The sequence below is a fragment of the Heteronotia binoei genome, chromosome 15 (genome assembly GCF_032191835.1).
Source record: "Heteronotia binoei isolate CCM8104 ecotype False Entrance Well chromosome 15, APGP_CSIRO_Hbin_v1, whole genome shotgun sequence".
NCBI classification, from domain to species: Eukaryota; Metazoa; Chordata; class Lepidosauria; order Squamata; family Gekkonidae; genus Heteronotia; species Heteronotia binoei.
The window spans coordinates 22,808,178-22,833,832 of NC_083237.1; the positions used below are offsets into that span (position 1 = coordinate 22,808,178).

The following is a 25,655-nucleotide window of genomic DNA, read 5'->3' on the forward strand; positions in this document are numbered from 1 at the left end:
CCCATCCCTCCCCTCGCCCATCCTATTGGAAGAAAGTCAAGATTTTGATCAACTCGAGATCTGGCTGTTACGTCTGAGGACGACTCATTAATTTCAGCAACCTCATTTCAACTTTATTCTGCAGCTTCCTGGCATTGTGGAAAGGCACTCTCTTGGCACGCAGTGGTGTGTGGCTTTTTCCAGACGTTTTGTTTTTCTTGTAAGGACACAACAGCATCTGGAAGACACAGAGGCTGTGCGCTGTGAAACCCCTTCCCCAGAATTGGGAGGGGGCACCTGGCAGAAACAGTCAGCCTTCATGTTCTTTGAGGCACCCATTTGAAGAAAAACAAAGGTGTGTTTGTGTCTTACACAGGCAGTTGCATTCAACAGGGTTTTGCACTCCAAGGCTTCATTGTGGGCGATCTTTATAGGAGATCCCTGTTAGCTGCCATGGGGCTTTAAGGCAGCTCAGCTTTCCCACTGGCGAGTGTGGGAGTGGTGGCGAATCTCTACAGGAAGGAAGGAAGGAGTGTGACAGAAACCGGGAGGAGGAGCTGACCCAGCACGTGAATGGCTGCCAAGGATTATGACCACTTGTTCAAACTACTCATCATCGGGGACTCCGGTAAGGACTCCACACGTCCCATGTTCTCTCCTCCTTCCTCTGCTTCGCTGTCCTCCCCCCGCCATATCTTTCTGTCACTGTTCATTTTCTCATTCCTGACTGTTTGATCCTGCCATTCTCCAGTTTCACTCATGTCCTCAATTCAAAACAACAATATCCATTTCTTCCATTTTTTTTCATGGTGATTTTCTATCTTCATCCTCTTTCATCTCCTTCTGCAATTTTGCTTGCTTCCTACCTTCCCATTATGGTTATATTTGGTTTTCTCTGGACCGTCTTGAAGCCTTGTTCTTATTCATTCCGCAAAGTCCTCTTCCCTTTTTGTGTGTGATCTTCACCACCACCCCAAAAACCCCTAGCAGCCTACTTCTTGTTTCTCCCCTCTGTGCCTGCTGATGTTCTCAGGCAAGTGCAATGAACTCATCCAATGTAGCTTGTGATGTTCAGAGTAATGGATAAAATTGGCATCTTTGTCCTTCTGTCTCATTCTTTAAAGTTACTGCTGGATGCAATCCCTGGAGGACATGTGTAACAGAAAGCTAAATTGTGGTTTTGTGTTGGCTTGAGAAAATGCAGGTTGTCTTGTTCTCCACAACTCAATTGTACTGGAGTGTAGGATTCCCAGCATTCTTTGGGCCTGACTGTGCCAATCTGTGGGCGGCTTGCCACCTGCCAGCATTCACAGGTGGCTTTTTTGGGTAGGGAAATGGTCCTTGTCAGTTCACTAAGTGTGTTCCATTTTACTCTGAGGTGGGGTGAATTAAACTAAAGCCAACCAACATTCATGCAGTTAACATTTTTAATTGCTTCATAATGTCACAGCCAAGCCACTCAATTCTTGGTAAGCTTTAGAAAGCTTTTCCTCACGGTCATTTGCGTCTGGCAAGTTCCCCTCCATTAACCAGTTTTCTAGGTTACTGGGGGAAAAGGCAGCTTCCTTCAGAGGACAGAGGCTTCCAATTTTCACTGGCCACAATTTTCCTATTGCACTTAACAAAAAAGAAAACTGATGTGAAAATTTTGAGTTTTGCTACCAAGGTTGTCGTTGATACTCATAGTATCAAATCTAGCACTACGAGGTGACAATGCGGCTGCGGGATTCTTGAATACGGCGGGAAACTGTTGTCCTTCACTGCACTTATATCCTACTTTTCAGATAAAAAATGGCCTCTCAAAGCAGCTCACAGCATTTCAACATCCCTGTGCTGGCAGGGAAATGACTATGAATGAAAACAGGGCAGGCCTTGCCTCCAGTCTTCAAAGCACAGAGGCAAAAGGATAGAATCATAGAGTTGGAAGGGACCCCCAGAGTAATCTAGCCCAACCCTTTGCACAATGCAGGAAATTCACAAATATTTCCCCCTAAGTGCACAGGATCTTCATTGCTGTCAGATGGCCATCTAGCCTCTGTTTAAAAACCTCCAAGGAAGGAGAGTCCACCGCCTCCCGAGGAAGCCTCCACTGAGGAACTGCTCTGTCAGAAAGTTGTTCCATATGTTGAGCTGGAAACATCTTCTGATTTAATTTCAACCCATTGGTCCTGGTCCTACCTTCTGGGGCAACAGAAAACAATACCACACAATCCTCTATAGGATATTGGGGAAGGCAATCGCAAACCACCCTGTAAAAAGTCTGCTGCGAAAACGTTGTGAAAGCAACGTCACCCCAGAGTTGGAAATGACTGGTACTTGCATAGGGGACCTTTCCTTTCCCTCTTCAAGTACTTGAAGATGGTGATCCTACCACCTCTCCGTGATGCTCTCCCCATTAGGGAACCATGTGACGCTGCCTAAGGCCTCTTCAGTGGATGAAAGGACACATGGAGGGAGAAGATCAGTTTGAGGAGGTCAGAAGCTAGGGAGCTGTTAAGTGGCCATGGAAGTCACGTTTTCTTCACTTGCTAGCATGGAGGCAGTGCCATCCTCCAGCATCCCTTGGCCTTTTTTTGGTTGGTGAGAGGAGCCTCCCCCCCCTTGCCCTTCCTGTCACTTCAGCCTTGAGGGCAGTTGGAATAGAGACCTTTCTGGCCCAAAGGAAGGAAGCAACATCTGTGCAGCTGCTTCTTTGACTGACAGCTGGAGACAGGCTGACCTTGACCTTGCTGTGGAAGGGAGCCATGCAGGGCTGATTTTTTGGCCAAGCATCTGCTTGGGACAGCACAGTGATGAAGGTGCTGATGCACTGCAGGAAAGAGTTTCCCAGCCATTGGCCGTGCTGGAGGTGATGAGCGTTGCCTCCTGGATCCATCCTGGCCAGGTTGAAGCCAAACCTCTTAGCCTGGCCCATGCTAGCAGTGCAGGAGGGGCAATGAGTGTGCTTTGCTTGGGGGTGCCCAGCTAGTCTTATACCAGCCCTGGAGGGCCATCAGCCTAGGTTGGTTGGCTTCTGAGCAGTCAGCCCCTTACTTTGTTCCTGCTTTCCTAACGCTGTTTGAGATACCTCTAGCTAAGCATGGCAGATTTGAACTTTTCTGGGGAAAGGGGCAGGAAGCTGTTGATTGTGTGCCTCATTGCTAGGGTTGCCAACTCTGGGTTGGGAATTCTTGGAGATTTAGGGAGTGGAGCCTAAGGAGGGTGGGATTTGGAAAGGACCTCAGCAGAGCATAGTGTCAAGGAGTCCACCCTCCAAAGCTGCCCTTTTCTTCGTGGGAAGCGATCTCTGTCACCTAGAGGTCCAGTTGTAATTCCAGGAGATTGCTAGACACCACCTGTAGGTTGGCAACCCTACCTGTTGCCCCCCCCCCACAGCTGCTTTTTTGTTAGTGAGGTCAACAGATTTGGATGGGTGGAGGGGCAACCGGGCTTTCTAGTGCCAGGAGACCGAGATCTTTCAAGAGCCCCTTCAGTAGCACCAGGGCTTCTTTTTTTGAGCAGGAACGCAGAGTTCCGGCTGCCTTGGCATCAGGGGTGTGATCTAATATGCAAATGAGTTCCTGCTGGCCTTTTTCTACAGAAAAACCCTTTGCGAAACAACTGTGACATCAGGGTGTGTGGCCTAATAAACAAATAAGTTCCTGCTGGGCCTTTTCTACCTAAAACCCCTGGGTATCACCAAATGGGTGAAGGAGCCTGGAGATCTTATAACTGAATTGAGGAGAACGTTTGATTATCAGCTGTTGGTATGGTATGTATGTGCTGTTTGCCACAAACCAGCGCACAACCCAGAAAGACACATGTGGCTTTCTCTTTCAGTCTTGCTGTGCTCTAGAGACCAAACATGGGGTAGACCATAAATGGCAAAGCTGCAAAAGAGGGACAAGCCTATGCTCTGCCTCCACTGCAAAGGCTGTTTTTAAGGAGGGGAAGGAAAAGCCTTGACAAGCTGAAAGGGCAATGCTTCCCCCATTAGGGAGCCCTGTGACACTGCGTAAGGCCCAGGACCTTTTTTTGTAGCAGGAACTCCTTTGCATATTAGGCCATACCCCCTTGATGTAGCCAATCCTCTTGGAGTTTACAGGGCTCTTAGTACAGGACCTACTGTAAGCTCCAGAAGGATTGGCTACATCAGGGGGTGCATGGCCTAATAAGCAAAGGAGTTCCTGCTACAAAAAAAGCCCTGGTAAGGCCTCTTCAGCAGATGATTTAGGGGTTGCCTGGATGCAGTCATGTCTGCTTTTGCATCCGAGCCCGGGTAGATGCATTCGCTGCCACCCATCCACAGGCTACCAGTCGTGCCCCAAAATGCCGTTTGCAACCCAGGTTGTATTTTGCAAACCTTGGGGAACAAAGGTGGGGCTTGTGGGATTGTTCACCTTTTGCAAAACCCATCTTGCTTCCTCCTGAGGATCGTGTTCGGCAAGATAATCGCACTTCCGGGTTTTTTTTATTCCAAGTTTACAATGACATGTGCTGTACCCACCCTTGGGGTCACAATAGCTGTCGGTGGGTGTGGCCGCTCTTGAGCAAATTTCCTGGGACAGGGCGTGTTTGCTTTGGGTGGGGAGCCATCTGCGTCTGTGGAGAGGATTGTCTTGGCAGATGGAAAGGAACAAGGGCTAAGTCCACACTTCTCAATATTGTTTGCTCTCTAATCTGTTGCTTTTCCCTCTTTTCTTTTCCCTCTTTCCAGGGGTTGGGAAAAGTAGCCTCCTGCTCCGTTTCGCAGACAACACCTTTTCCGGTAAGTACCCACTCTCCAGTCTTCTCATTCACTAGAGAATTATTCTATCCTCAAACCACCAGAAATCGTGACACCCAAACTGCTAGCAAGCACGTTCCAACGTTATTGCTGTGCAAGCCACTTAAAGCCAGCTGTGTGTAGCTTGTTTTGGTAAAGCAATGTTAGGCTCGCACAATAAGGCATGGTCGGGAAATGGGCTAATTGGACAGCCTTGCTCCATTCATTTTGGGTACTCAGTGAGCAAAGACTCCATCGTACTAGTTGTTTCATTTAATGCTTTTCCACCTTGTTTGGAGACCGCATCCCTGACAAAGCTATGGTCAAGTCCTTAATGGTTGCTGATGGTGGCCTCTCTAAAGCATTGCAGTCATGTGCTTTTTTTCCAAAAAGGAAGTCCTGCCCCCAACTGCTTGTTGACTAGTCTGGGTAGCTTGAGTCATCCCTGTTGATTTTATTTGGTCAACTTGAACTGAAACCATAACATGCCTAAATCCAGACAGCCAGATGCTGGACAAAAGAGCTGCACATAGCCCCAGCTGTTCTCTGTATTTGTGGCTGTTGTAGAGGTGAGAGAGGGGAATACTATGAATGGGACCGAGAATGAGGCTTGCCAAAGGCTGCCCAGAGATTATGGGGTTGAGCCACAGCTTAGACCTAGGTCATCCAGATCACAGCGGTATACCTATGTCAGCTTCTCCAGCCGGGCTGGTTGAAACGCCTTTAATATGTCAATCACCACACTCAGAGGAGTGCAACCTGTGTTGTTCTGTTTTTCTCTGTTCTGTCTTCCTCTTACCTGTTCTTTTGTAGCTTGTTTGCATTTACCGTTTCACTAATACCACTTTATGTCTCATTGCCAAGCCCTTATCCTCGGATTCTGTCTTCTCATACCTATTCTTCCTCTCCCCGACTTCTCCCCCTAGGTAGCTACATCACAACCATTGGGGTAGACTTCAAAATTCGGACACTAATGGTAAACGGAGAGCGGGTGAAACTGCAGATCTGGGACACTGCGGGACAGGAACGCTTCCGGACCATCACCTCCACGTGAGTCTGGGACAGATGGGTTGGGTGTTCACTACAGATTTTGTTTTCTGAACAAAGCAGTCTGGGCTAGAAATCAGGAGGATGAGAAATGATGTAGCTGGAATTCCAGGTTTTTTCTCTAGGGTAGAATGAAGCAATAGCGTCTGGAAGCAAAAGTCCTTGGATTTCCAGAATAAGGGCATTAACACTCACATTGGGGTCTCATACAGTTGGAAGGGACCTTCAGGGTCATCTAGTCCAACCCCCTACGCAATGCAGGAACTTCACAACTACCTCCCCTCCCCCCCCCCTGCATACATCCCCAGTGACCCTTGCTCCATGCCCAGAAGATGGCAAAAACCTCCAGGATGGATCCCTTGCCAAACTGGCCTGGAGAAAAATTGCTGACTGATCCCAAAGTGGCAATCAGCATTTCCCTGGATGTGTAACAAAGGGCCACAAGATCTAAGCACCGATGCATGCCCTCCTTCTCATGATCTGTCTAAGTTCATAGAATCAGCATTGCTATCAGATGGCCATCTAGCCTCTTAACTATGCTGTGGTGTCTCATTCTTCTGGAGGCAGGTACTACCGTAACACACATGGCGTCATCATTGTGTATGACGTGACAAAACCGGAGTCCTTTGTCAATGTGAAGCGCTGGCTGCACGAGATTGGACAGAACTGTGACAGTGTCTGCAAGATCCTGGGTGAGTGGTTCACGGAGCAGGGCAGGTAATCTTGCCCTCCTCTCAGCTCTTGTGAAGTGCATCAGTTACGCTGTCCACTTGGGCTTCTGCTTAACATGATTAGGTGCCAGAGACTTTCTACATATCCTCTTTCCTTTTCAATTGGTTAAGTGGAAGTATGGCACTCATGCTGGCTTGTGGGAGGCATGGATGGGGTGTTGGCTGCAACAGCAGGGTTTGGGTGGTGTAGATTTGGGGTTGTGTAGAGGACAGAAGGTGCAGATCTGTTTAAACAGCCAAAAATCACACAGCTGTCCCTGGTTACCCAGCTGAGAAGAATGTCTTCTGCAGGAACTTCAAGACTGTCCTGTAGGACGGTCTTTATACAGAATTGCTGCAGTCCTAAAAACCAGTGCCAGACTGCTATGACTTTATCTGGATCGGAATGATTCCACACTGCATCCTCCATGGATTTGGGAGAACCAGGGCTTTTGGTGTAGCAGGAGCTCTTTGGCATATTAGGCCACACAGGTAGAGGGCCTTCTGTAAGCTCCAGGATTGGCCACATCAGGGGTGTGGCCTAATATGCAAAGGAACTCCTGCTGCACAAAAAGCTCTGCAGAGAATGCACATGTTGAGCAGTGACTTGTGCAAGTGATGTGCCTGCAAGCTAGCTTTTCTTTGTGTAACAGCACCCCAGCATGCCCCAGGGCTCAGCCATATCAAGTGCAAGTATGACCTCTCAGCTAGTTAGAATGAGCTTGCAGAGAGAGTCTTTACTGCTCTCCAATACAAAGAACCTACATATTCTGGTTAAGATGCCAGAGGATACAGTCAGACATGCCCAACTGAGGGAACATTGTGCAGCAAATCCTTCACCGGAAGACAGGATGAAGCCTATCTTGAGAAATGTGGTCTGCAGATGCCAGGATGTAATTCTGACTTGTGTGTTGGACTAGGATAATTGCACTGTGCTTTGGGAGCTTTTCATTGTTTGATTGTGTTCCTTTTGCTCCTCAACGTTCGTTCAGTGGGCAACAAATGTGAAGACCCATCACGGAAGCAAGTGGACACGGCTGATGCCCGGCGATTTAGTGAGCAGATAGGAGTGCGGCTCTTTGAGACGAGTGCTAAGGAGAACCTCAACGTTGAAGAGGTATTTGGTGGGACATTAGTGGTGTTTAGGTGACATTCTTGGTTGCCTGAACAAGTTTGGTTTGGTGTAGTGGTTAAGTCAGTGTGGTGTAGTGGTTAAGTGTGCGGACTCTTATCTGGGAGAACTGGGTTTGATTCCTCACTCCTCCACTTGCACCTGCTGGAATGGCCTTGGGTCAGCCATAGCTGTCTGAGTTGTCCTTGAAAGGACAGCAGCTGTAAGAGCTCTCTCAGCCCCACCCACCTCACAGGGTGTCTGTTGTGGGGGTAGGGGGGAGAAGGTAAAGGAGATTGTGACCACTCTGAGATTCAGAGTATAGGGCAGGGTATAAATCCAATATCATAATCAGATTCTTCTTGGCCGGCCTAAGCAGGATTTTTGCTTGGGAGAAGATGGTTATGCTCCTCTTCTCTGCTGTCTCTCCCCTTCCCCAGATGTTCAATGCCATCACAGCCATGGTGCTTCGGACCAAACGGGAAAACCTGGCACGACTCCAACAGCAAAACGAGGTTGTCAAAATCAACAAGCCCAAGAAGAAACCGTCTGTCAAGAAATGCTGCTGAAATTGGGTGGGGACTTCTGTCTTCTAACCCCCCACTCCAAATTCCAAAAAAGGACTGGGCACTGTGCGTAGGGGATGGGGGCAGTAAAAATGTTCATGTGGGGAGGCAGTGGGTTTTGGATGGGAGGGATATGGAAGAGAATCACAGCCCCCTCTCCGCGGTTACTGGGATGGAAGAGTCACATAATACTGAAATTCTTCCTCGCTGCTGGAAGATGTCTTAAAAGAAACAGGGCAGTGGCAGATTGAGAAATATGAAAAGATTCTGCTGAAACAAACAGGACACTTTGCTACAAGGTGTAATGAAGAGAACAGGCTTTTCTAAACCTCTGTGGTGTTGCCCTTAAACTCTCCCCCCTTTATTTTACACCCCCCACCCTGCCCCCTCGTTCAATCACTAAGAATAAAACAAGGTGGACCTTAGAGAACTGTTCTCTGCTTTATAGGCTCACGTGTGGTTAATGAGGCATAAAAGTAAAGAAAATCTATGGAAGGAGTCGGAACATTTCACACAGCAATTGTGGGCATTTCTCCCCTTTGGTTGCTCAGTTGATATATGGGATGGGATGTGTGTCAGAAGCTTCCCCTCCTCTTGGTTCGTGAGACAGAATCGTTCATCTCTTCCTCAGTCCCCCACAATACCCCTGGACATTTAGGAGAAAAGCGATGACTGTTAATGACCAAGTAAGATTTGGGCTGAACAAGCATTTTCTTTGCCAGCCTTTCTGCTTACAGGCTTCACCTGTGGGTGCCAAGTGGTCACGTTGGCTTTTTCCTCCCCCACCCCAAATTTAACAGTGCATGGGGCTCATCTCAGCTGGAAGGAGCGGATGGCTGGGTGCTGCAGTTTTCCACCTCGCAGCCACCAAGCTGCATGGGCGTGATGGAGTTTCAGCCTCGTGTCTCCCCCCTTCCCAAGCCCCAGTCATTCATTTTTTTTTTGAGGGGGGGAGGGCTCCTCTGTGCAATACGTTTTGCTTCTTGAATTATTTTATATACACATAAATGAATATGTATAGAATTAAAACTTTTTTGTTTTAACCCACTGCTAACGGCATTAAACTTGGTAAGGAGACACCACTATTCAATAAAGGAACATTTAGATATGAAACAGACTCAGATTGTTTTATTTCCCTGAAGACAGGTTATCCCTCTTGAGGTGTGCTGCCAGTGAGGAGATTCGCTCTGGGAATGGGGTTAAAAGGCTGTTTTTATTGTTTGTCTAGTTGCTGGATCTCAGCCTAACCAAGGTGGGTAAGGAAAAGGATAAAAGATGAAAGATGACCCACCTTGAGCTCCCTAGAGGAAGGGCAGTGTAACAAATGGGGTGTGGGGGTTGCACAGTCAGTTCCAAGCACCTTTGGGCACCCGCTTGTCAATGACCGGCCCTAGTAGCTGAACCTCATCAGAGCTTGGTACTTGGGACAGGAGGCTGCCAAGGAAGACAATGGGAAAGCACCACCTCCGAGCTCTTGCCTTGAAAACCCCCATGAGGAGGGATTTCATAGGGTCGCCAATGGCAACTCAGTGGCACACCTTAGATTCCTATCGGGAAAAACAACAATTTGTACAGTTGTCCACAACTGACATCTGGAAGAGGATCCAACTATTGCAGTTTACGTTTTTTTTTCCTATTGCAGTCTACTTGAAAACATTCAGTATTGCTAAATTGGAATAAAATGTTTGTGGCAAAACATATAAGGCTAGATAAATAGTGGCATTTGCTGAACATCTTGAGGGGCCAGCCAGTAAGAAATCAGTGTGCTGCTACAAAGAGGGAAGGAAGCTCATATTTCCATTTCTTCTTGTATCACCCCTACTTCCTGCTGAAGTTGTACAGAAGCGCCCAAAGAAGATGGGGTAGCCATCAGTGTCCGGATGGTGGGTAGCACGGAGTTTCCAGGAGGACTCCATAAGACAACTTCTGTGCAAGGGTTCCTTTGAGAAGGAGGGAAGGCAGTGGTTATTGATAAACAATTATTCTAGATCAGGGGTCCCCAACCCCCAGGCTCCAGACCAGTACCGGTTTGTGGCCTGTTTCTAAGTGGGCCATGCAGCCGCCCGCTTCCCCCCCCCCCCAACGTGCAGCCTCGTCCCCCGTTTATACCACTTTAAAGCTGGGGAGGGTGCCATGAAGCGCTTTCTAGGCTGGCCTCCCCCACCCCCTGCTGATCAGCTGATCCAATCAGCGGGGGGGGGGGGGACCACAGCAGGGGTGTGAGCAACTGCTGAAACAGCCATGCTGCAGTAGTTTTCCCAGCCTATTAGATCAGCTGATTGGCAGCAGGGGTCAGTTGGTCTGGAAGGCGCTTCACCTTAAAGTGGTAAAGTGGCCTTAAAGTGGTAAAAACAGGAGGCGTTGAGGCTGCGCAGGGGCAGCGGCAGAGGAGGGAGGAGGCGCTGATCCCTGGGATAAAAAAGGTTGGGGGCCTCTTCTAGATGGTCTTCCTTTCCCATATCCAATGTTGTACTTACAGAGAGAGCAATACCTCTCCAGGTATAAGGCTGACCCCTCCAAGTGACCCTTGGAAAACGGAAGGAAGCGTTAATAGGGGGCAGTCTGGCATAATGAATTCCCCATCCACAACGACGTCACCCCATTGGTTTTCCTCTTCCGTTGAACCGGCTTCTCCATTTACACTATCGGAGGACAGCCTGGAAGACAGCAAGGCCACAAACTCAAGCATTGTTATTCACATCCCCTGATTATGTCCTAAAGTACGAAGCTGCAGTAATCTCTTCTACCTGCGCTGCAGTTCTTTCAGTCGTGCATAGGCCTGCTGCCACTTGGGGTTGTCCTCTTGGACTGGGAAGCCATTGGAACTGTACATGTGATCATTGTCCAGGCTGAGGGAGTTAAAGCGGGCAGCCATCTTGTCCTCTGAGAGGAATTGCTTAGAACTGGGCTCCCTGTTGAGGCAGGAAGAGAGAGAGGGCAACTGACAAAAAATATGGTAAATTTATTACTCAGCACTACAGACAGCCCATCACATTTCAACACGTTACCACAAAATGAAGGATTCCACAGTACTGTATGGCAGATTATACTACGGGTGCTGAATTGTGCCATATTAAGCTGGGCAGAGAGATTTCAATATACTCAGCAGTATCTGAGAAAAGATACATGCCCTCCATTCCCATGAAGTAGAGTTCACAGCAACCCAGTGAATATGAGAGAATATGATGACACTGGATTTATACCCTGCCCTTCACTCTGAATCTCAGAAGGGCTTACAATCTCGTTTACCTTCCACCCCCACAACAGACACCCTGTGAGGTAGGTGAGGCTGAGAGAGCCTTCTGAGTTAAATACACATGTAAAGATGTCTTTAGAGAATGGCATTTTGTTCTCAGTGCACTAACTTTTACAGAATTGTCAAGACTGAGCACATATTAGGAAAACAGTAACATCTAATTCCAGAGGAAGTCACATTATACTTTGCCATCAAAAGCGCCACTGGAAAGTAAGATACAAATCATGCAGTTCCAACTTGGGTACACAATGAAATAAAATTATGAAGGCCCAGGAGGCCCATTCCTTTTATGAAGCTCCCATCATGCACTGCACTGACTCACATATTTGTCCTTCAATTTCCCTGACACTTACTGGTCTCTGTTCTCCAGGTGCCGTTTGAAAGCAAGGGATGCAGGCCGGCAGCTAAAACAAGAGGTTCAGAGTTATATTTGAGGGCCAAAAATGCCACATCCTTGTTACTTTGGTCCACCAGTGTAAGTTTCAGTCAGAACTGTCAGGTTCCCCAAGCAATAGCAGCCATTCTAGGCCTTTTCAGCAGGTTACCACAATTCCCCCCCCCCCTTTCCCACAGCACGTTTTTATTACACTTCACAATTTATCAGAAGATGTTCAGTTGTGTCTCCTTTAACTTCAATCTCTTGTTTTCAGGGCTATTCAGCCAGCTAAGTGTGAAATGCCAAGGGCTGCAGGTTTTTTCCTTCAGGGTCATTTTGGAAGCACAAAAGATGATCTGTGAATAATGGCACCCCCACTCTCTCCCTCCCCCCTCCCTCATTCCCTTCCAACTTTTCCCAACAAAAATCATACCCAAGTGAAAAGCTTTTCTCACCGGGACCGCTGTATACCAATGGCATTCATCAGCACTTGATTTTGCCGCATCCGTGGCATTCTGCGTGGCACTTCCTGTTGCCACTCAAGGGCTCTGCTCTGGCTCCAGCTCGCAGTTTGACTTAGAAGGGAGCAGGGCAAGGGCTGGCTGGAAGGAAGCACCACGGGTGGCTGCTGGCAGGCTGTGGGATCCATCTATAGGGGGAAATACAAAAGAGTGTTAAGCTGATGCTCCTCTCCAACACAAGGCCCAACTGTGATTCACTTGGCTATGCTGAGCATGAAGATAGCTTTGCTGGGTGAAGGTTTACTAATCACAGTATGTTTGAAGGTTACCTTAAAGATGGCTCAGGGAGTCTCAGCCAGTGTTATAAGCCAATGGAGATGACTTCAGTTATCGTTTTCCAGTGCCAGGGAGTCCTTTCTACATTGACCGATCTGCAGAGGAGCCCCTAACACATTTGCCATAGAACCCCTGTGTGCCTGAGAGGATTCAGGGAAGGGAACCCACCTGGTATCCAGCTGCTTCCTGTGAACTATGAGGACAACTTATTCTACAGCTGCACACTTTTCGGAGGGAGGGGAGTTGCCTTTTAATGAACATATTGTCGTTACATATCTTTTTATTAAGTCATTTCACACAACTTTTGCCCAAAAACCACTGCATTGGAGCACTGGCTTCTTGTTTTTGGCACAATCTCAGGGGCTGCCTGAGCTGGGTTATTTGAGAGAAGGTCTCGTCTCCTATGATGATCTCTACCCATCAACTGAGAAAAGCTATGGGGTTGCCAAGTCTGAACAGAGAGCACAAACTGTTCCTCCTTTCCCAACAAACACCCCAGAAAATGTTTATTTAAAATATCAAGTCCCTGCTCTTGCTACTGTCCAAAGCAACTTATTATCATAGGGAGGCCCCACTGTATGTAACTAGGGTAGTCATGCTATGAGGCAAGGTTAAACCACTGCTTTTTGTCCCTCACAATGTAATAAGAGCCAAGATAACTCCCATGATCCTTAGCACCTGCCAAGTCAATTCAGGCTAAAACAATCTGCCTTGACCTGAATTCCACCTTGCCTAAGCCAGGACACCTCCCCATATAATGCCAAGGATAGAAGAGGGACCCCAGCAAGCTCTGCGCCTGCGGGTGGCTACTTAAGGCCTCTCCCATGATGCCTTGCAGCACTCACGCCCAAGCCAACAGGCTCCCGACACGCTTTGCGTCCAGCCATTGCCCTAAGGGCGGGTCTCCCGTACAGGAAAGGGCGGGGACATCCTTGAAGGGGGCTGGGCTCCCCACTAAACCTTTCCACGTGCGCGCGGTTGCGTAGGGAACGCGACGCCAGTTACGGTCAGTGAAAAACGTCCGCGGACGGGCTTTAGAACGAGGGGATCGAAGTACAATCTGAGCATGCGCACAAAGAATGGGAGGGGGATTTCCTCCTCCATTACCGTCGAGAGATAATTTCTTACGCCTCTTGCCTATCGTGTTAGCTCTTAGATTCTTTCTTCTACCGAAGGCGAAGAAACCCCGGATTGTGAATGCAACGGTCCCTTGTCACGTGACGCTGGGCGGCACAAGGTGTGCCGGGAAATGTTGTCCCCTTTCCTTTTGGGAACGTTGCTATGCCGGTGCTGCTAATCCCGTCATGCCGTGCGCTACCCAGTAGTCCTCATGACCGGAAGCCCCTGAGGCTCTTGGGTGTTGTAGTCATTTAAGGCACTGGATTTGGGACCATGATAAGGATAGTCCTCGATGAGAAAACTAGGACTTGGTTTGGAATATGATAGAAATGGATACTCCAGCAATATAGTGCAGCCAGCCAAAGAATTCTAGGCAGCTAGTTGCATTTATTTCTAATGGGGTTGCTGGTGCTGGAAATGTCCCGCTTCCTCTTTTTAGCAAAACGCTGGCTCTACTTTAAAGATACCTCGAGTCTCTAAAAATTCAATCTCTGAGAGATTCAGGGTTCTAGTACACTTGGCATATAAATACGGGCACAGCTTTTATCTTCTCCTATTAACTGCTTATCTATTTATTAATGGTGAGTGCTAAGAGCTGTGGTTACGGATTTATTGTTGTAAGATTAAAATTCTGTTATGCATTCTGAAAGCAATCTGATATGGTAAGATTAACGTAAAGCAGGCAGAAAGGAACCTTTAGAAATGCCTAAGTGGAACAGTTCAGGCAGCAATAGTTCGTAAATGCAGGAAATTATGTGGCTACCATCTCTTCCCTCCTCTCCTGAGCCTTTGACATCAGAACGAGAGGCAGAAATGCAGCTAGCACTGCCATCCCCTTTTGCATCAGGGGAGCCACCAAGCTGAATTGTGACCAGTGATACAGAGCAGAGGAAAATTCCAGGATGTGCTTTATACCTTCAAGTCAAATTCATCCTGCAATGTGTTTCTTCTTTCTATAGCCTGCAATTGTTGTATATACAGCATAGTCTGCAGATTGGTGGTTATTCATATAGCTCTTTAAAAGAATAGATGCCCTTGCCAAGGAACCAGAGGGGACAACTCTGTCTTTTCTGTGCCTGCTGGATGTTACCCAACATGCAGTGTAGTTAGCAGTGCCAATCTGGAGGAAATCCAAATTCATCCCCTGATTAATCGCAACATATATTTTGCTTGTGCCAAGTTGAAAATTCCCCCTTGAGACTAAAAAACCTGGCCTAATTCAGCAAGGCTAATCTTGGCATCACTCCCTCTCTTTGCTCCTCTCACCAGATGGATATTCAGCGGTCCCTCGAGCTCCTGCATATGACTGTCTATTCTCAGAGCATCTCTCCTTGTGGCAAATATTTAGCAGCTGGAAACAACTTTGGGGAGATAGGCATATTCAGGTAATCCACAGGCCTCTGTTAAGATGGTCACGTGATGGTATTGCTTTGCTCTGCTCTGCTAAGTCCTCACCTGGAGTATTGTGTTTTTTTGGGCACCACATTTTAAGAAGGATATAGACAAGCTGGAATGGGTCCAAAGGGGGGCAACAAAGATAGTGAGGGGTCTGGAGACTAAGTCCTATGAAGAAAGGTTGAAGGAGCTGGACATGTTTAGCCTGGAGAGGTAGCAGCTGAGAGGTGATATGATTACCATTTCCAAATAAGAGGGGCTGTCATATAGAGGATGGTGAGGAATTGTTTTCTGTCACTGTAGAAAGTAGGACCAGAACCAACAGGTTGAAATTAAATCAGAAGAGCTTCTGGCTCGACATTAGGAGGAACGTCTTGACAGAGCATTTCCTCAGTGGAACAGGCTTCCTCAGGAGGTAATGCTTTTCCTTCCTTGGAGGTTTTTAAACAGGGTAGATGGCCATCTGACTGCAATTCTGATCCTGTGGATTTAGGGTGAGGTATTTGCAGATTTCCTGCATTGTGCAGGGGGTTGGACTAGATGACCCTGGAAGTCCCTTCCAACTCTTAGGACTCTATGAAGACTCAACCTCTTCTGTTTCTACAGCACCCCTTTCCTGGTTTTCTTACATCTCACCTTTCTTCCCATTCAGCCTCTCATCAGCACTGAGTTCAGAGGCCAAGGAAGAGAGCAAGAAGCCAGTGGTATGCTTTACGGGTAGGTCACTCATCAGGTGACATGCAGAGAGCTCCCAGGATACATAGCATTTGCCCATCCCAACCTGTCTACTTGCTTGACTGCCCCTGGGAACTCCACTAAAGCTTTCTAGCTTGAGTAACCCTAACTAGCTGAATCTCGTCAAAGTTTGGATGCTAAGCAGAGCTGGCCATGATTAGTACTTGGATGAGCCACCAAGGAAGACCGTGGTTGCTGTGCAGAGGAAGGCAATAGCAAACCACCTCTGTTCATCTCTTGCCTTGAAAACCCCATGACCCTGGGGACACAATGAGTTGGTTGCAACTTACAGTCCCAAAGTCAATTAGGAGAGATGAAAAAAATATGTCAAAACAGATGTTCCTAAACTGAACTGTGCTCAGTGATGTTAAACTGTGGATCTCCCGGATGCACTTCACCTCCCATGCTAAATCTGACCTTGAAACATAGATGCTTCTTCCCACAGCCCATGATGGTCCCATCTATGCCATGGTCTCCACAGACCGGCAGCTGTTGAGCGCTGGTAATGGTGAAGTCAAGGCCTGGAACTGGAGTGAGATTGTGAAGAAGGTAAGAAGAGGAAGAGATTGGGTTTATATCCCACCCTTCACTGCCCGAAGGAGTCTCAGATCGGCCTACAATCTCCTTCCCCTCCCCACAACAGACACCCTGTGAGCTCTGACAGAAACTGCTCTTGAGAGGAACAGCTCTGTGAGAACTCAAGGTCACATCAGCAGGTTCATGTGGAGGAGGGGGGAATCAAGAGTCTGTTCACTTAACCATGACACCAAACTGGCTTAAGTGTTTCTTAACCCTGCTGCCCCTTTCGCTGCCTGCCTCTTTTCTTCTGTGGTGTTAATTCCTGTTTGTCTTGTCCTCTAGGGCTGCAAGGAAGCCTGGAGCAGGAGGCCACCTTACGGGTAGAGCTCCGTCTTCTTTCATTTGCATCCCGACTCTCTTTCTCGCACACATAGATACAGATGCAAAGTTCTGTTTTCTGCTTTTCTCCCCAGGAACAGCCTGGAGGTGCCAGAAATCAACAGCCTTCAGCTTAACCTCAAGGTATGCTCACAGCGCAGTATGGAGGGACAGCTTGGTCACTGCTCAGTTGTTTGGTGCTGACAATCACTGTTTCCCCCCTTCCTCCAGGATAATAGTCTTCTAATGGCTGGGGGAGACTGTGCTATCCACATGATGGATTTGGAGTCCGGAGCCTTTACTGTGAGTCCTTGGCAGGAGTGGGGTGGGATCAGGGTTTGTGTATCCTGTACTGAATGCTGTCCCTGCAGTCGTTCTGAGCTCAAGGGGCTCGTGCTCACCACTTTCTACTTGAATTAATCCGAAATGGAATAAATGCCTCTAACCCCAAGACTGTCTCCTCCCCCTGGATTTTTTTGCCAGTTGGTTTCTGAGGTTTTAGTGCACATGCAGAATGGAGGGATTTCTGTAGGCAGTTTCTTAGAGGGATTAATAATCTCCACAAAGCTGATCTTCCTATGCATCAGTGTTGAGAAAGCTCTGTTCTAATAGAATGATTCCGGCATACGTTATTTCCATGTGCAGAGATGTTATCTCTGGCCACTGGATGCTAGGAACTAAGAATATTGAAGGAGTGGATCCTCTTCTTCTGTATGTGACCCCTTCTCCCATCCGTGGCAGATGTCTCTTCGCTTGGTTTGCTGTTCTGGGTGCTGATGCCAGAACGCTGACCTGGCTAGGCTGGTTTCCTGATTCTGCTTGGTGAGTTTGGCATCATCTCCGCTTTCGTCTTGTCTCACAGTGTGAGTATCGGGGCCACACCGATTACATCCACTGCTTGGCACTTCGGGATCAGCTTCGAGAGTGCCTGTCAGGGAGCGAGGATGGCACTGTGCGCCTTTGGGGTGAGGATCTGTGGCCTCCACGTTCTCTCATTTTTTCCCTCTTGCTCCTCCCTTTACATCTTTACATCTGTTTTTGTCGGTGGTGTGACTTAGTAACCACTTTGGGAGACCCTGTTCCATGTCCTGCCACTGAAGTAAGTTCAATCTGTGGTTGGTTGAGGCAGGGCCTTTTAAACAGTGGCCCCCTGCTTGGTCACGCCCGCCAGTATTTGACTTTGCAGGAGTTCAGGAAGATACGCTAGGCCTGCTGAGATTTGTCTGAACTTAGCCTGCTGGTCTGTTATCTGGCTAATTAGCACTGGTAACATTAGGACTCCATAAACTTTGTGTTTTTAGATTTTGTGGATAGTCCAAATGCACTCTGTGGTTATATTGCAAGCTGCGTTGTGTTCTTTCCAACTGGTTGCTTTGAGTTTTGCAGGGAGAAAAGTAGAATATAAACAGGGCTTTTTTTTGCAGCAGGAACTCCTTTGCATATTAGGCCATACACCCCTGATGTAGCCAAGAGCTTACAGGTCTCTTAGTACAGGGTCTGCTGTAAGCTCCAGGGGAATTGGCTACATCATGGGGTGTGTGACCTAATATGCAAAGGAGTTCCTGCTGCCAAAAAAAAAAAAAAAGCCCTGGATATAAATACATAAATGCAAAATCTGGATAATTATCCCAGAATGCTCTGGGACCAACAGCCAATATCCTGCGTCTCCTACCCTGTCCATCTTTGAGGATGAAGTTGGAAGGGAGATCCCACATGCCTTTGGCCTCTAGGGTGGGTTGTGGATGATGGGGGTGGTTGCCTGGGTATGAGCATCACCTCTGGATTTCTGTTTTGTTTGCAGATTTGCGGGCTGGAGGTCAAGTGCAGTGCATTGAAGTGCATAAATATGAGGTATTGGAGGGCTCTGGTTTCTTTTCTCAGTCCTTGTCTTGAGTTCTCTTTCTCCTCTCCAAAGAACACAAAAGGCTGCCATCCTAAGAACGCTTTCCTGGGAGTAAGGGCCATAACATGAGGCTTATTTCTGAGATGACCTCCTATGAGTTGCTCCCCAAGTTGTCTTTTTGTCCCTTCTTGCTCACTTGTCTGCTTTTGTCTGTCTGACTACAGGAATTTCTGTTTGTATTTACAATTTTAACAAACTTCACACACTGCAAACTCAAGCTTAAAAGGCTCCCGAGGCAGCCTCCAACCAGAAATTAAAAGCAATCCAAGTAATAATACAACACTGCCCATGAGGCAGTCTGGAGAAAGCAAGACTGTATGAACTAAAAACATTCTGAAAATAATTAAGAAACATTAGAAGAGTAAAAACCAGCCATGAAGTCTTTTTGTTCTCCCTGGCTTTTGTTTTTTGATCAACTGGCTGGGAGAAAAATGACGTTTTTACTTGGTACTTAAAACGAAAAACAGGCCAGATGAAGAGTGGTCCTTAGGATGAGATGGAGTTCCAAACGGGGGAGGTCCCACTATTGAAAAGTCCCTCTAGCCACCCAGCTCAGTTCTGTCAGCAGGAGGCATAGAGATAGAGCAGGGGTGGCCAGACTTGCTTAATGTAAGAGCCACATCAAAATAAACATCAGATGTTGGAGAGCAGCAAGACATGAACATCAGATGTTTGAGAGCCACCAGGCAGAGGGAGGGAGGGAAGAAAGCAAATAGATTGGGGGAGGGAGAAGTGGAAAGGAAACAACTTTAACTTTAAATGCGTTTTCCAAGCTGCCAGCTGGCTTGGCTTGGAGAAGCGATTTAAAGAGAGAAATGCCTTCTCCAAGCTGGCTGGCGGGGCGGTGGGGGCTTCGAGAGCTGCACAATATGCTTGAAAGAGCCACATGTGGCTCCCCAGCCACAGGTTGGCCACCCCTGAGATCAAGCCTGACCAGTTAAGAGGTCCTCTTTGTTGGGAGCAGGTAATCCTTCAAATGAGAGTAACAACTCTAAAATTAATCTTTCCCCCAAAGAAGCATTTTCAGCATGCAACTTTAAATTGGTATTTCAAAATGTGTGGGAATGTTAAACTCCTACACAATTACAGTCGCATCTAACCGAAGCAAGATAAGCTTTTGGGCAACCTAAGCATTCTGCATTTCCAGTAAGGCTCTTTAGATTTCTGCTTACCAGATCAATCAGCAGCATTCCCGCCGCCTTCTGCTTGTAATGCTCACCTCCACTCCCCTAGGAATGCAGCCGGCCACAGAATGGGAAGTGGATCCGTTGCCTGGTAACAGACTCCGACTGGATGGTGAGCGTCTCTGTTTCTGCTGCTGAATGAAAATTGTGAGATTTTTCCGAAGTGTACCCTAGGCTGAGATGTACTAAATTTGGGGTTACCAGCCTTCAGTGGGCTTAAGCTGTGCTCGGTCGTCTCAGGGGGGCCCAGCATCGCCGACATCGGCTTTTCCTTCTTTGGAGCACCTTCTCTCCCCTCCCACCCCATCACTTTTGAAACTGAAGTCAGGTAGGAAGCTTGAGTGAGAAGCTGTGGATGAGGCTTCCTGCATTGAGGCACAACAGGGCTGGCGGGAGCTCTTCGGTGGTGGGAACCCTCCAGGGTATCTGATCCCGTCACTTTTCCTCCTTCCCCAGGTGTGTGGTGGGGGCCCGGCACTCACTCTGTGGCACCTTCGGTCAGTCACACCCACCACAGTCTTCCCCTTGCCTCAGTGCCAGCAGCAGGTCATGTTCTACCAGGATCTGGTGAGTTGTCTGCCTTTGGGAATTGCCCTTCCCCTCCTTTCCTCTTGCATCCGCTTTCTTCTTCTTCTTCCTCTTCTTCTTCTCAATCTCTACGTGGAATGAATCAAAAAGCAGTGGTCGGTTGGTTTCCTTTGTTCCTTGTTTCCGCGCCGGGGGCTGTTTGGTTCTTCTCTTGAACTAAGACTCCTTTCCCCATCCAAAAACGTCTTCTACAGATCCTCTCCGCTGGCCACAACCCAGCCATCAACCATTTACAGATCAGCGGGGAAGTGAAGGCACAAATCCCCTGCATCCCCCGTTGCATCCACTCTCTTTCCATCAATGAACATTCGCCAGAGCACAAGGTACCTGCTAAGGAGGGGAAATGGGGAGGCCTCTAAGGCAGGGGTGTCGAACTCATTTGTTATGAGGGCTGGATCTGACATAAATGAGACCTTGTCGGGCCGGGCCATCTGTGTACTTTTTTAAGATTATGTAGCAGAGATATAAACTTTTTAAAGTCACAAACACAACTAAAGATTTTTTTAAAAAAACTAACCTTAAAACATGCTTAAAACGTTAACATGTTGGTCTGAAAGGAGCTTTCTTTGTATTTCCCCATGGGATCCAGGGAACTGGGCAAAGGAAGCTCTGGCTCTTTCCCTCCCTCCCCAGGGGATCAGGAGGGAGAGGAACCTCAACCAATGGAGAATATTGAGGTTTTGCTCTGTAGCTTCTGTGTGATTGAGCAAGCCTTGTAAAGCAAACTGAGATGCAGAAGGAAGCCAGAGAGAGGGAGAAGGAAGCAGACAAGAGCCAGTTGCTCGGGGGCCTGATTTGGCCCCCAGGCCACATGTTTGACACCTGCTCTAAGGCTTGGAGACTGGGTTTCTCACAAGGAAGGGAGCTCTGAATGGGTTGGGGGCCTAGATTTGGCAGAATCAGAATGCAAGTGGTGCTTCCAAGGATAAGAACCAAGAGTGTCTGGAAAATGGATGGCAAGTTTTCACTCTCAGTGGTGCATGAGCTTGCATGCAGAGAGTGTAAAGCAGAGGACCACATCCTTGGTGCCTGGTAGCGCTTTTCCTGGCACCCACCAAGCATTTTAGAAAGTAGGTGGGGCTTTTGCCCAGCTAGTCTTCTGATTGGCTGGGCATAGGACTTTTTTTGTAGCAGGCTCCTGGAGCTTACAGTAGGCTCTGCACTAAGAGCTCTGTAAGCTTTTGAAGGATTGGCTGCATCAGGGGTGTGTGGCCTAATATGCAAAGGAGTTCCTGCTGCAAAAAAAAGCCCTGGCTGGGCAGATTCTTTAAAATTGTTGCTTTGGCAGCATTTGCTACCCTGGCCCAGAGATCTTCACCATGTGAGGGGAAGATGAGCGGCAGCAGCCATTGTACGGCTGGCTCCGCCTTCTGCAGCAGCCGTTTTAGCAGCTGAGCCTGTTACACATTGTCAACCTTTCAAAGGTGTCCCACAGGGTGAAAAAGGTTGAGAATCCCTGGTGTAAAGACATTGAGAGACACTGCGGTGAGTAGAATTCTGGGAATGGAGCATTTTTTCTTCAGTAGGCAGGACCCAGGATTCTGATAATAAGAAACCTTCACAAGCCAAAGGGTGCTCATCTCTGCTTTTCCACAGGGGACACCTTCACACGTTTGGGAATGCTAGTCAGGTCTGGCCCTGTCACTAGGCAAACTAGGTGATTGCCTAGGGTGCCAGTCTTCTAGGGGCACTGAATTGGGCGCACCCTTGTGACTCGGTGATGTTATCAATGCAGGGTGGGTGGGCGTGTGCCAGAAGTTAGCCTTGCCTAGGGTGCCAGATAGTCTAGGGCTGGCCCTGATGCTAGTTCTGTCCGATGAGAACTGGAGGCTGAACAGGCATGATAAAACAAGAGAGTTGCAGGAAACAAGGCTGGAAGCTGTGTGGAGGTGGGATCCTGCACACCCTTAGCTCACCCCATCCCCTGCTCTCTCCCGTCAGGTGCTGACTGCGGCTGGAAGCAGCCACCGGATCGATGTCTTCACCAACTTCAGTTACCGGGCCTTTTCCCTCGCCTTCGCCTAGCGCTCCCTCCTGTTCCTTCTCTGTGTCTTTTTCCTTAGTTAAATCTCTTTTCTGCTCTCATATGAGAACAGGGATTACCTAGGTAAATCCATCTCCTTGGGATTAGCTGCTTTTGGCGAGCATCCCCTATCTGTGCTGCCCCATTAGGAGGAACTCTCGTTCTCATCATGCGTCCCGGGGTGCAAATTTCATGAAATTTGGATGCCAATAAAATTCAGCCAGTATATGTCACACCCAGGATTGCCTCCCCTTCTGCAATCAACAGTGCAAAGCTTTTTTGCTCACCCAAACTGCAAATTTGGCAATCTTGCATTTAATCCCCTTGCCTTCTGGTGCTGATTGGTGAGGGGTGGGGTCTAGGTGCCCAGGTGCACACGTAGACCTATATCTGAATAGTACAGCGGGAGGGATATTTACCTTGCCCTTCAGTGCTGGCTGGAAGAATATGTGGCTTTCAACATGAGTTTCCCAACCCTGTTTTCATTACCTATTCCGAGACTTTTATAAACTACGGAACAGCCTTTTGCAGATCAAAGAGACCCGAAGGTATGCAGTTAATCAGGATTAGAGCGAGTGTTTTTCTTCCAATTCTCAGTAACACCCCCTTTCCCAGGACTCTTATCATTTCAAAAGAACCAGAGCTCTTAAAAATTTATGGCATCTTGAATTCTAAAAGGGGAATAAATTGCAAGACTCTCCTCCCACTATGGTTAGTTTAGATGGTCTGAATAAGGTCCTTTCCCTTCTCCATTTTCTTTCTTTCCTTTTTTTTTTAAACTTTCCAACTTGTGCTCAGTGAGCATACTCACTTATCACTATGTACCATAGAAAGGAATGCATTAAACCTATCTCAACTGAAATGTGATTACAAGCAACTTTTATTGTGTAATTGATGCGTTTTCAATGCACCTAGAGGCAGTGGCAAGAGTGCTGGAAGCCACTTTGTTTCTGTTTCTGTGTTTACTTGCACGGGTTCAGGTTTTTTCCTTCTGTAACCATGAGGGCCGGAAACCTCTCAAAGAAAACAGCGTGGTCCTCAAAACCTTGGAAAAGTTAATGACAGAATGGCCAGTTCTGAACTTCAGCACGGTTGCTCGGACTTCTAAGCTTTTGCTTGGGGCTACAGCCCTCATCCCTCACCCACTTCCACCTCCTCGTACATGTGTTCCTCCTCCATCTTCTTAAGCTTCTTCAGATCTTCCCGATGCTTATCTTTAAACTCCTGGAGAGCTGCCATCTTCTCAGCATCTTCACTGACACCGCGGACCCCTGGCTGGCCGTCCAGAAGTAGGTATCCCACAGCGTCGGCCAACATTGCTTCAGCTTCGTAACGTAGGGCCTGCAAAGCTAAGGGCCCATAGACGGCAGGGTTGGAATTGTAGCGCTTGCCAAAGAGGTTGACGGGCCGCAGGAAGTAGTGAGGCAGGTTGCTTTTGGCAAGGGTGTGAATGAGGACCTTCAAGAGATTCTGCACTGAGGACAGCAGCGTCTCCCAGTGTGCCTTCTGGTAGTAGATTTCACAGCACCACAGCAGGAGAGTCTGCAAAAAAATGGAGAGGAGGGGAGATGTTAGCAGGATCCCACAGTCACCACTGGCAGGGGAGGCCCCACCAGTTCCAAATGTCTGAGTGAAGCTTAGGGGGCTTGGTGGGTGTGCATCTATGCCAGTGACTGTGGGGAGGGAACTGGAGTGGCTGTGGACAACAGGCTCCTAGTTGGGGAGACTGAGAGGAAGGCGATCATATGGTCAGCGATCAAATGGTCAGCTGCTAGCATTAGGATCATAGAGTGGGAAGGGACCTCCAGGGTCTTATCTGGGAGAACCGGGTTTGATTCCCCACTCCTCCACTTGCACCTGCTGGAATGGCCTTGGGTCAGCCATAGCTCTGGCAGAGGTTGTCCTTGAAAGGGCAGCTGCTGTGAGAGTCCTCTCCAGCCCCACCCACCTCACAGGGTGTCTGTTGTGGGGGAGGAAGGTAAAGGAGATTGTGAGCCGCTCTGAGAAGGGTGGGATATAAATCTGCAGTCTTCTTCTTCATCTAGTCCAACCCCCTGCACAATGCAGGGAATTCAGATACCTCCCCCCCCAACACTCCCAGTAACCACAGAAGGTGGCAAAAAAACAAGCAACACCCCCCTCCCAGGATCCCTGGCCAAACTGGCCTGGAGACAGATTGCTGCTGGACCCCAAAGTGCTGATCGGCATTTCCCTGAGCGTGTAAAGAAAGGGCCATGAGAACTGAGCACCGATGCAACCCTTCCCGCGATCCCTCTCATGATCTGCCTATGTTCACGGAATCAGCGTTGATGTCAGGTGGTCATCACGCCTCTCTTTAAAAACTTCCAAGGAAAGAGAACCCACCACCTCCTGAGGAAGAGCTGTTCTCCAAGAGCTGTTTCTCGGACAGCAATGGAGGGGAGGGTGAGAGAAAAAGAGTATGGAATGAATGGGTGGGAGCTGGTGGGGGATACTGCTGGTTGGTCATTTTGAAAAGTATCGATGGGGGGAGCTGCCTTCTCACATCTGTCAGCAAGCACTGCACTTGCATCAGTCATTTGTCCAACCCCCCCCCCCCCCGCATTTCCATGCTTTCTTGAGGGCTAGAAACCTGCTTTTGTTTTAGCTGAAAGAGATTACCAGGTTGCCCAGCACGAGAGGTCAAATAAAGGATTGTTTGAACTACCCCCAGCCCCTGCATGGTAGGCCTGCTCTGCAGATTCACCTTGAGGTGGTAGGAAGACAAGAGTTTGCCGTATTCTGGCTTCCATCTTGTATTGTTGACAAGCTTCAGAAGCCTCAGAGCTGCCCGTCTCTGTCCCCCGTCAGCATCCACATCCTTTAGAAGTTCAGTCTCAGGGTGGCTGAAGGAGAGCCTAGGCACAGAGTGAAGAGACGAGTCAGGGAACCTTCTGCATTCTTCCTGGCAGCGCTTCGCTGTTTTGTGTCACTTTAGTTTAATGAGATCTTGATGTTCAGAAGGTAGGCAAGAACCCAGTCCCCCTCTTAAGTGAAGGTGGTCCTCCTATGCCTTGAACAGCTTGTCTGCGTGGCATCTCTAAACCAGAGAATAATAGATGCCTGTATAGAAAAAGACCAGTAGAAAACTGGCAGGGATGGCCAAACTGTGGCTCATATTGTGTGGCTCTCAAAGCCCCCACTACCCCACCGGCTGGCTTGGAGAAGGCTTTTGTCTCTTCACATCACTTCTCCAAGCCAGCAGCT

The 25,655-nt window shown here is 48.3% G+C and overlaps 3 protein-coding genes and 1 long non-coding RNA gene across 5 annotated transcripts in view; 2 read left to right on the forward strand and 2 right to left on the reverse strand.

Annotated features, from left to right (window-relative positions):
- Positions 1 to 9,270, forward strand: LOC132584842 (ras-related protein Rab-35-like). The gene is made up of 7 exons (XM_060256785.1): positions 1 to 165; positions 414 to 607; positions 4,676 to 4,726; positions 5,650 to 5,773; positions 6,338 to 6,462; positions 7,473 to 7,597; positions 8,032 to 9,270. The coding sequence occupies exons 2-7, from the start codon at positions 553 to 555 to the stop codon at positions 8,158 to 8,160; spliced, it is 609 nt and encodes a 202-aa protein (XP_060112768.1). The 5' UTR covers positions 1 to 165; positions 414 to 552; the 3' UTR covers positions 8,161 to 9,270.
- Positions 9,264 to 13,918, reverse strand: LOC132584843 (uncharacterized). 2 transcript variants are annotated; one of them, XR_009556267.1, is made up of 6 exons: positions 13,694 to 13,918; positions 12,245 to 12,438; positions 11,763 to 11,817; positions 10,905 to 11,065; positions 10,635 to 10,814; positions 9,264 to 10,097 (listed from the first exon to the last, which is right to left on the reverse strand). It is a non-coding gene; the product is annotated as an uncharacterized LOC132584843 (long non-coding RNA). The 2 variants fall into 2 exon arrangements; XR_009556266.1 differs by lacking the exon at positions 13,694 to 13,918 and adding an exon at positions 12,580 to 13,453.
- THOC6 (THO complex subunit 6) lies at positions 13,423 to 23,292 on the forward strand. The gene is made up of 13 exons (XM_060256784.1): positions 13,423 to 13,592; positions 14,975 to 15,090; positions 15,753 to 15,817; positions 16,281 to 16,384; positions 16,697 to 16,734; positions 16,828 to 16,876; positions 16,964 to 17,035; positions 17,595 to 17,697; positions 18,534 to 18,583; positions 19,869 to 19,931; positions 20,276 to 20,386; positions 20,602 to 20,730; positions 22,349 to 23,292. Exons 2-13 carry the CDS (start codon positions 14,975 to 14,977, stop codon positions 22,430 to 22,432), a joined length of 984 nt encoding a protein of 327 aa, XP_060112767.1. The 5' UTR covers positions 13,423 to 13,592; the 3' UTR covers positions 22,433 to 23,292.
- LOC132584840 (uncharacterized) overlaps positions 23,293 to 25,655 on the reverse strand; it is a 7,863-nt gene continuing 5,500 nt past the window's right edge. Inside the window, exons 6-7 of the mRNA XM_060256783.1 lie at positions 25,156 to 25,306; positions 23,293 to 23,972 (exon numbers count right to left, since the gene is read on the reverse strand). Coding sequence (XP_060112766.1) covers positions 23,562 to 23,972; positions 25,156 to 25,306 — 562 coding nt within the window. The 3' untranslated portion in view covers positions 23,293 to 23,561. The remainder of the gene's footprint in view (positions 23,973 to 25,155; positions 25,307 to 25,655) is intronic.

Bases quoted from the DNA above. Each gene is read 5' to 3' on its own strand.
- LOC132584842 (XM_060256785.1), top strand. From the start codon at position 553: ATGGCTGCCAAGGATTATGACCACTTGTTCAAACTACTCATCATCGGG. The intron at 5,774-6,337 runs GTGAGTCTGGGA...TTCTGGAGGCAG, and splicing joins TTCCGGACCATCACCTCCAC to GTACTACCGTAACACACATG. The intron at 7,598-8,031 runs GTATTTGGTGGG...CCCCTTCCCCAG, and splicing joins AGAACCTCAACGTTGAAGAG to ATGTTCAATGCCATCACAGC.
- THOC6 (XM_060256784.1), top strand. From the start codon at position 14,975: ATGGATATTCAGCGGTCCCTCGAGCTCCTGCATATGACTGTCTATTCT. The intron at 17,698-18,533 runs GTGAGGATCTGT...TTTTGTTTGCAG, and splicing joins TGGCACTGTGCGCCTTTGGG to ATTTGCGGGCTGGAGGTCAA. The intron at 18,584-19,868 runs GTATTGGAGGGC...CCACTCCCCTAG, and splicing joins TTGAAGTGCATAAATATGAG to GAATGCAGCCGGCCACAGAA.